Source organism: Micromys minutus, assembly GCF_963924665.1.
Source record: "Micromys minutus genome assembly, chromosome: 2".
NCBI classification, from domain to species: domain Eukaryota; kingdom Metazoa; phylum Chordata; class Mammalia; order Rodentia; family Muridae; genus Micromys; species Micromys minutus.
The window spans coordinates 29,183,698-29,194,316 of record NC_137971.1 but is presented as its reverse complement, the minus strand read 5'-3'; the positions used below and the strand labels follow the sequence as shown (position 1 = coordinate 29,194,316).

Below are 10,619 nucleotides of genomic sequence, written 5' to 3'. Positions count from 1 at the left end.
ACTAAAAGTCATCCTCTGGCCTCCAAATGCATGTGCATGTGTACACACACACACACACACACACACACACACACACACACACACACACAAACACATGAACATATAAATAAATAATGAATGAATAAATAAATGAATGAGTAAAAATATATATTTTTTATTTTGAAGATAGTGACCAAAGCCAGCTCAGTCAGTAAAGGTCTCAAGGGAGCCCATGAGGATTGAAAAGAAGACAATTAGACAACCTTACAGCATGGCTCCAGCCAGTGCTCAGGCTGAAGTGAATCTTTTTCCCTGTCTGCTTTTAAACCATTGTAAGTACTGCCCTTAAATAATAAGGTCAGTTCTCCGTCAAGGAACAGACAAGGCAATAAACACATCCCCATGAGCACCATTTCTAGGGGCTTATCAGAATGACCAGGACAAAAGGAATGCCACTCATTTCTTGGCTGAGCCTGCTCTGAGCTCTGCATTGGCCCAAATGTAAATATTCTGAATTTGAGCCTATTTCCTGAGACCTAGCCCAAAGTCAGATTCCTGCCTGAGTTTACTTCCTTGTCCTGGCCCAATGCTGGATTCCTGCTAAGTTTCTAGAAACAGCCCCCAAGACTCTCCAGAGGGTGAACGAACTGAACTTGTCAATTAAAACTTTGTTTTTCTCTACAACAGTTTCTCTGGAACCCTTTGGGTGTGTGATTCTTTTGTTTGTTGTTTTGTCTGACTTATGCCATGAAAGGGATATTATTCGTTGAAGAGCATTATGTTTGGTTCTAGATCTTGCCTGGGCTATCAGGACCATTGTGGAGATGTACAATGTGCAGTAAGCTGCAACTTCCAGTCAGACATGTGGTCGCCAGGCAAACAGTTACACGGGTTGCTCAGCCATCATCTTGGGTAGTCATTTACGTTATGTTTGGTGCTTTTTGGATTTACAGTGTTTTCAGATTTTGGTGTGTTTGTATCACGTGCAGTTTTGATTTATATTATCTTCAGATATATTATCTTATATTAGTTTTCCTGCTGTTTCAGCTTATAGGGAGGTCACAGTTCTTTAGGAAGATAGAACTTGTGTGGTTAGTCTTTGTCAAGTTGACACACACTAATCACCTTGGAAGACAGAACTTTAACTGAGAATTACCTTCCTCAGGTTGGCCAGTGGGCATGTCTGTGGGGGGTCTTTTCTTGATTAATGTTTGATGTGGAAGGGCCAAGCCCACTGTGGGTGATTCCTCACCCAGGCAGGTGGCCCTTGATTGGATAAGAAAACAATTCAGTGAACAGTGTGGCTTCATGGTTATAGGAAGCCATGGACCCAAAGCCCAGTTCTAGGCTAGGAAATGTTCTCATACCAAAGAGTTTCAACCAGCCATTCTTTCTCAGTATTCTTAGACGTTCAGCTCATTAACCTGTGGTATGTTGTCAACTTTTGGGGACTCTTTGAAGATTTTAAAAAACTATATCTATAATGCACACACACATCCACATATCCATTATATAATATATATAATTATAAATATGTATCCATAACTAACAGCACTTGTTGCTCTTGCAGAAGACAAGATTTGATTCCCAGCTCCCACATATCAGGTCATAGCTATCTGTAACTCAAATTCCAGGGGCTTCAACACCCTGGTCTTTGTAGGCACCAGGCATGCAAGTGGTATGTGAGCATTCATGCAGGCAAAATCCCCGTGCTCATAAATGAACATTTAAAGTGTTAAATAATTAGACCTAGTAGAAAATTCGACCAAAATAATTGTATTTTTTATAAGAGATTTTTTTCATTTACAATTAAAAATGTTTTTTGTTTTTTTTTTTTTTTTTAACATTTGGTGCCACAGAGATGGCTCAGCAGTCAAGAACACTTGCTGCTCTTGCAGAGGACTTGGCTTCTGTTCACAGCAACCATATTGTGGTTCACAGTCATCTGTAACTTCAGTTCCAGAGGATCTACGATGCCCTCTTGTGGCCTCTTCAGACACCAGGCACAATAGATATACACAAAGGCAAAAATTCATACACATAAGATAAATCTTGAAAAGAAAAAATATTCAAAATGATGGTTAAATACTTTTGACTAAAATATGTTTATATTATTATTCATATTTTATGCAATTAATATATCCATTTTGATTGTTACCATCGTCTATTATTTGAATCCAGTAGATTTAAGAGTCCATTATTTCAGTGATGAACAGTTTGATTTCTACACTGTTTTCCTATATCAAAATACTTCTGGGAACACAATGTATACATCTCCTAGTGAGTATAGAAAACTTTTAAGGGAATACACTAATATATGCATGATTGTAGAATATAAACACTATAAACTTTACTAATATTAAAAATGGTTTCAGTGTTATAATTACCATTTGAATTTTGAGTATATAAGAATTTCAGATTGCTTACATTCTAAATTTTGTTTTTTGCTATTTTAATTTGAATGTTATTTACCTTTAAAGTTAAATTTAAAGTTTTGAGAATTTTATACATAAATGCCCTTTTTAGTTTCTCTCATATATTCCCATTCTTTCACAAATTTATGTCCTCTTCTTGAATTACTATTATTTATATGCAAATGCAACTTTTATTCTCCTGTACTAATTGTCATCTCCGAGGCTTAGTACCTCTGTCTGCTAATCTAGGCCTAGTCTTCGGAATCTTCTGGCCTCCTTACAATCTAATCTAGGCATAGAATGTTTTCAGTCTCTGAGACTTGCTGCTAAAGAAGACCACCCCTTTCTTGTTCTGCTCTCTGGCTGGCTGGTTCAACTCAGCTGTTCTGGATCAAACTATTTTCCAGCTGACTGATTCAATCTGGTCTTGCTCTCTCTCATCCCCCACCCCCAACTTCTCCTCAATTGCTCTGACTGACTTCAAACTAACTCTGGCAATCTGTTCTAATCTTCTGACTCCTTCTCATTCTCTGGCTTGTTCTGTCCTTACCTGTATCTAGCTGGTTTTCTCTCTACAACTGTTCTCTGTACAAATGTCCTGGAAAAATTGCCTTTCTCCCTCTCTCTGCACTGCTTTCTAAAGTATCTTCCTGTTCTCTCTGTTCTTGTGAGAGCTGGGCATATCCTAGTTTGTCAAATCTTCTTCTGATTTGTCACTTTGTCTTCTATCCAATTAGACATCACTTTTATACAGGAGTTCTTTCTTCTACAAATTAACTTTACCTTCATTGTTTGAAATTAAATGTGTATACTTTGGATGTGACTGTATTCCAGCCAGAGGGGTAAAGGTGTATGCTAAGGGCTGAACCACACCATAACACAATATCCAGCTTCACAGTGTAATCAAATATTCTGTAACAATTATGTGTATGTATATATGAGTACAAACAGTTGATGTCATTTAGTGTTGCTTATATATATGTGTGTGTATGTGTATGTATATTTATATACGTTTAGGAAAGGCTACGTGGGATTGAATAATTTATCAGAGAAGTTATCCCTAGAGAAGACAGAATTATTTTCTCTCACCAGCCATTGCTTATACCTCTTCATCTAGGTGAAGCTCTGTAAGACTCTCCCTATTACTGTTGGCATGTCAACTAACTGGTGGTGTCATTGTACTGGTCTTATTCAGGTGACTATATTGTTGAGAGTTTACAGAGGTAACTTCTTCATTATATATGGAAGACACCATCTCACATCAGACTTCTGGTCCGCTGGCTCTTACAGTCCTTCCGCCTCATCTTCCATAATGTTCCCTAAGCTTGAGATCTCAAGGTTGTGCTGCAAAGGAGTAAGTTGGGGCTTGCTACCTCAAAGTTGTTCTCTGCATTTTAACCAGTTAGTGGTGGATTTCTGTAATTATCTCTGTTGGCCACAGGAAAAAGTTTCTTTGATGAAGGGAGAGTGAGAGAACTACATTAAACTTTTGGTTTAGAACACAGTTAGAAATTATACTGTTTTAGAAAAAGTAACATTAGTAGGCTCCTCCCTGGAGTCCATGACGTCACCAGCCACAGGTAGGTGGCTGGGTTTATAATACCAGGCATGAATGTCCTTTTGGGTGGAGCTTTAGTCCAATTAGATGGCTGTTGGTTGCTCACAAGATAGACATTGCACCCTTGAGTGTACTGTCCAGTGCTGGTCATTCTTGTGGCTTGTAGGCTCACACTGGGTTGGAAGACAACCAATTACTTTTCTCTCTTGGCAGCATTCAAAGCATCTTCAGATACTACGAGATCTAGTCCTCACGGAGGAGGCTTTCAGGTCCATTTTAGCTCAATTCCTCCATGTCCTGTGTCTGAAGTGTGTGGTGATTTCATGTATAGGGCCTTACCTTTAAGTTCTGGGAGGCAACTAAGGGCTATGGTGGTAGCCTGTGTTGCTTTAGAAATCTCTTGGACTCCACTGATCAACTGGATGGAGGTTTTACATGCCTGGTACTGCATCCTTCCTCTCTTCGTGTGTACAGATTATATTATGTGCAGATTATACTGTGTCTATTTCTCTCCTTCTGTATTGGCTTCCCTCCTTTTTCTAGTTAAAGATCCTTCCTCTGAAGAGCACAGTAATTGGTAATGCAATGGCAAATGGTCAGTTCTGAATGCATACACACAAGTTACACTATAAAGATTGAACATGTTGTATGTGTGTGTGTATGTGTTTGTAACAACAATTAATGCAAAAATAGGCCATGAATTTGTAAGAGAGAAAGGAGGAGTATATGGGAGAGATTGGAGGGAGAAAAGGGAAAGAAGAAATGATGTAACTTATTGTAATCTCATTTTTTAAAAAACAAAATTACCAAAAAAAAAAAAAAAAAAAAAAAAGAACTACTCAGAGTCCCATAGTCGATGGGTTGAAAAATCAGACTCTTATGGGGAAATGTTTCATCTGAGACACACCAGACTAATACTCCTTCATCAGGACACTGGCTGCCCAAAGGTCATGACTTCAATGCCTTTGTAGATCACTATTCTTCAGTCATAAAAGGCAGATCATTGGATCCTAAACTGTCTCTGTATTAACCTAAATGTCTTCCTCCCTTACAACTTTGAAATGCTGCCTGGACAAACCTATTGGACATGCTTTCCTTCAAGGTGTCTTGTAATCACAATGACTTTGGAAATGTTCCAGTGATCCTATGACGGTGGAGTCCTCACTGTATCTCCCTTCTTTTGACTATTTTAAAGTAACTGGACCAAACACCTAGTTTTCATGAACCATCACTAGCAATTGAAATATGTCAACGGGATAAGAGCAGTTGATTTGAGAGGACCCACATACCAGCTTTGATGGGTTAGTTATTTCCTACAAAGAGGAGCAGAGGAAGGAGTTGACAGATGCTTGTTATCATGTAAGTCATTCTGTCCTCAGCATCCTATGTTCTTGTATCTGAAGCTCAGTGGGAGGTCTCAGGAAGCAGACACAGGAAAGTGCTTTACATGTCAAATATTCCCAGTTTGGTATGAAAATCTTGTTCTTCACATAGCATGGTCTTCCGATATTATCTTTATTGAATTAAAGAAACTGAACTATTGACTTGTTTTTCTATCATGCTATTTCCTGAGAGAAGCTTGGGTTGCAGGTGTCATGTACTAGCTGGAGAGACTATGTGCCATCTCAAGTAAGGTAGCACACTCTTTGTCTGACTCATCTGGAATTAAAGACAAGTTCGTTCAAAAGTAATCATTTTTTTATTTCAACTCTATAAAGTATCCAACAGGCACTCTGCAATTACAGCTGCAGGGAAAATACAGAGCAAATCAAAGCAGGTTAAGTTATGAAAAAGTTTTTAATCTACATCAAAAGAGTGCAAGTGGCCAATGACCATTAGATGACAGTTTGTTGCATTCTAGCAAAGACTCTTTCATGTAGAACAAATTGTAAGAGGACAATCAAATAACCATAGCTGTAAGAATACAAAAGAACTGACCAGTTGTAAAAACATCATACGTTGAAATAAACTTGATAAATGATGCTTAAAGAAATGTCCCTTTATGTAGAAAGCCCAAACCTCTGCATCCTAGCCAAGGTCCTAGAGCTCTATCTGTTGTTGCAGGGTCAGAGAAGGAGGAGGGCTAACAACATACTTCCAATGGTTTGCTTTCAAAGTCTCCTGAAAACTTGCCTCATACATGATTTGCATATATGAGAACTCAGAGAGAGAGAGCATCCTGTTTTGTTGAGGGGTGCACCAAGGTACATTTTTGTTATTGGTTTCCTAACAAGATGTGGTGAGCAGTCATTTCCAATTTTCCCTTTGGGTTTGACCATTGTTAATGGAATCTATAAAATGAGATATGTTAGGATTTGACTGCACTACTTTTGTTTATGTTTTTTTTTTTTTTTAATTTGTTGAGTCTGCACAGCTTTAGCAAAACAGGAATACCTGTATACAGACTGATAGTATGTCATAGAGTAATTTGACCTGCACATACATTTATACATTTCACAGAAATGACGCTGTATCTCAGGAACAGACACACAGCTCTGGTACATTGAACAGAAAGAAGATAACAACTTCATCATTTCTGTAATTCATCAATATTATATAATAAAGGCTTATAAATTGTTAGCAGAAAGAACTGTAAAACGCAGCAAGCTAAGAAAGGACAACATTTTGAGGTGTGTTTGTCTTTGTCATGCAGCATAACACCAAATTTGTTTTCTTAATAAGATGCCATGAGTTTAAGGCACTTGCAACAATGCCAGATAGCCAGGTCATGTTCTAAACTATAGGACGGATGAAAGACAGTATTGTTGACATAAGTTTTAATAATACTAACAATTGTAATGTCCATTCAAGTCTACTTGGACCTAAAACATTATTTAATACAAATAAAATAAAATCATAATGCTGTGAAACACTAAAAAAAGTTATATGTACCACAAAATATCACACAAAAATATCTATTTACATAAATATTTGTTGTGGTCCTATTGTGAAAGAGAATGTGGTGGGCAATGCATAAATTGTCTCTACAGTATGAAGTTGGTTTTCATACCCTTGTGTTCAGTATGGTAGCTGACTTCCCTAAGTTCGCCGTCAAGCCTATCATTTGGAAATGCAGTGAGAACGATTCAAGAGTTTAGATATTATTCTACACATGTAATTCACATGTATCTTCCCTAATTTTAAGGAAAAAGCCCTACGACTAAGGGGAATTGTATTAAAAATGAATTTGCTTTAAATGCTACATGGATCTTGTTCACCGCCCCCCAAAACAAAACAAAACAAAGATCACAAGTGTAAAAATCAACCATAACCATTTTCCAAAACCCATTTTCTCTAATGTGTTTGATCTACTTAAACATTGTGATGTCCTTTCTTGGCAGTTTGCTGCTTTTCTGTGATTTAGGACACACAGAAAGCCCTATTTCCCATACATAAAACTATCAACAGGAAATTCCATTAGCAAATCAAACAAGTCGGCACTATTCTAATTTACCCAGATGGTCTTTTAGTGCAACAAAACAATCCAAAAAAATGAGGGGGGGGGATGGAAAAGTCCAGAAATTAAGATGTGGTTTATGAACCTGACCATAAATTATAGCCCTAGTGTCTTCATTAAGACAAGATTTAAATCTTTAATTCAGTATTAATGAATGTGTTCTGTTAGCAGTTCTTAGGAGATACCTTTGTTTCTTGTGATTATGTTGGGCATTTTAACCAATACTGTGAATGAAATAAACAAAGATGTAGAACAAGTGGAAAATGACCCACAGTCATGATGTGCTGAAAGCAACAACCTTCTTCTTCATAGAACATATACACACACATACACACAAGTTGTCTTAGCCTTGAACCCTAGTCCCTAAATACGTGGTCTGTGCTCATTCTTGGGGATCTGTGAACATTTGAAAAATTAGAGAAACAGATTCCCTTTGCTAACATCAAGGCAAATATAACACCGTCGCAAGCCTTTACCAAACTAACTACAAAAATTCTTATATAATGATTATAATGGAATTATGTTTTTAAAACCAGTTAAAAGATAAATAAACCTCTAGAAATCACTGAATTTTAGCTTGATGTGTTTAGTTTTATATTATATAATCTGTTGAAATCTATAGATCTCTGGGGAAATCTAGTAATCTTGAAAATTGCTTATGAAAGAGAGGATTCCAATATATAATAATAATAACAACAACAATAATATCAGGATCAAAGTTTTGATTGAACTTTTTCCTAATTAAATATATGCCCAGCAGTTTTACGCTTCAAATGTTTTTAGAGTATAATATTTTGATAGGATAAGCTTGGTTGAAAGTAGTTTTAAGGATGAAATTTGAAACAAAAATCATGTGATTTATTGGTTAGAGTATGATAATCTAATGGAAATATTTTTATAGGAATTTCTACATTAAAAAAAAACTCTCCTGGAAAAAATAGCAAATCTCTACTAACACACATATCCAAATTAGGATGACATCTTGGACAACTGTTCATTTGTCTATACAAGTAAAATGCCACCTGCCAAGGGAAACAAACTTCTGGAAAGTTCTGCCACTTAGTAACAGTGGCCAACTGTCCTTTTAAAAACACATTCTTGGTTTAATTTGATGATTCTTTCCCTCATGTGAAAAGGACAGTCCATTTGATATTTTCAAATTTTATTTTCTCTAGCTCACATGAAATTTCAAGAATCACAATACCTCTGCTCGATTCAGCTAAAATGTAGTTTTGAGAAATCAGTTTCCTGTTTTCCTTTCTTAACCCTTCTTACTCTGGTAAACTTCTCTAGGGAACAGTCCTCAACTCCCAGCTTTGCCTTCCTCCCTGACCTCAAATCAACAAAGCTCTTTAGTACAGTAAGTCTTAACACTACTGACTTCGTGCTTTCAGACTGGACATAGGCATTTTGTTTTGGTTCAAGCCTAAGACAAGAGACTAGTTTAAATACATTTTTAATATCCTTTTTCTCTGAGACCTGGACTGTGTTGCGATGTCTGACAGGAGATTCTTTTTAATAAAGTTGGTGAAAATGCTTGAGTCTCTGGCTAGACATGATGATTAGAATCTGTGTCCTCTATTCAGACACAGATGACGTTACAGATGAAAGAAAGACATAGCACCTTTTCATTTTTATTTTTGGATGGGTCTTAATTCCTCCCCACCCTACCCCACCCCTTCCCCCAGGGGTTTATTCTTAGAAAAGGGAATAGTTTAAGCCTCAGTTTGAGGGTATTAGGTAATAAACAAAACCAATTGGCTGCTAGTCATTTCCAGGACCATCTTTAAGCACAATGGTTTTTTTGTTTTTGTTTTTAAAGATATGAAATGATGTTGTGAATTCCTTTCCCCACTTCCACATTGTCATGTCGACGTCTCAGTTTTCACGTACATCTTTTCCATCCTCCAAAACAACAGTATGTACCAGCCCTGGGAGGCTTGTACAGAAACCATACAGTTGTGCTTTTTAAATCAGGGCCAAAGTTTAGACTCGATCAGAAAGAAAAAGTAACATTCGGTCTCGTCATCAGCTCGGAAAGAAACTCAGAAGCATCCAGCACTTGTTTGACATGAACTCTGTGACCCACTGATGTGTGGTCCTTGTACGATATAGATACTGGCTTGCAGTCGCAGGCTCCATGCCCTTCTCTCGGTGAAAGGGAATGTAGCCCAGGCTCCGTACCACAACCATCGTTCGTACCAACAAATATATTATTCTCTATTCTTGGTAGTTCTAGCAAGATACAGACTCTTCCACTAGGTTGAAGTGTTTCCTACACTCTTTCAAAAATGTAATCGGAGCAAAGCAAGGTTATCGCGACAATAGAAAACATCACTTTACTGGTGAAAGGCTTTCCCTTCAGGACCACCATGTCAACTGCTATCTTAGGTTCAAACATAAAACAGGTGAAGAGCACTATCGTAATCTAAGCAATAAGTCCTAATGCCACTGTAGTTACTGGAGCAGCATCAATCAAAGGCATCATGGTGACCCCCGAGCACTAATCTTCTCTCTTTCCCTCAGGTTTGCTGGCAGCTGTGTCTCAGCAAGGCAGAAGCAGGTAAGAGAAATACATTAGAAGTCTATGTCCCAGCCTGAGTTGTCATCAGGTGGTGGCTCATCGCTGTCCTCAGGGAAACTGTCAAAATTGCTTGTGTCTGTGGGTGACGCAACCTGCAGTGTGACGGAAGGAAAAAGAGGCTTTTGATGATTTTGGTAGAATTATGACCTAGAGGTTTTTTTCCATTATTAAAAAGGATGGTTCTTTATTTTAAAAACAGGTACATAAAAGCAAAATCTGTATACACTGGTGGGTACCCTGATAGATGTATGCATTCAACAATATTTAGGTCAGATTAAAGATATGTTTCCTGAAATGTACTCTGTCCTTGTGAAGACTTTGAGCATCCTTTCTTCCAGCTTTGAGAGGTAAAGTTCCTCTTATTGCCTTCTTTCTCCCTGCTCAGATGCATTAGCATACCAGCTACAGATCAGTTACCCTCTCTCCACTCCTCCAGCATCCTTATCAGCAGCCTGTGGTAAGCAACATTCTAATTTCAACACTGTAAGGGGAACTTGCCTTTAGCGTGCATATGGGGATAACTGTGTACTATCTTTTCTTTCTGTGCCTGAATTAAGAAAGTGATTTCCCTTCCTACCCATGTTATTACAAAGGCCAGAATTTCAGACTATTTATGGAAAGGTAGTA

General features: G+C 37.6%; 1 protein-coding gene across 2 annotated transcripts in view; it reads right to left on the bottom strand.

The window, feature by feature from the left end:
• Window positions 1-5,631: 5,631 nt before the first annotated feature.
• The window catches only part of PRKG1 (protein kinase cGMP-dependent 1), a gene marked incomplete at its 5' end in the record, with an annotated part of 1,033,183 nt that continues 1,028,195 nt past the window's right edge, over window positions 5,632-10,619 (bottom strand). For both annotated transcript variants that reach the window (XM_080912438.1, XM_080912439.1), the window contains one exon: window positions 5,632-10,084. In XM_080912438.1, the coding sequence (XP_080768564.1) occupies window positions 9,986-10,084 (99 nt within the window). In that variant the 3' untranslated portion in view covers window positions 5,632-9,985. The remainder of the gene's footprint in view (window positions 10,085-10,619) is intronic.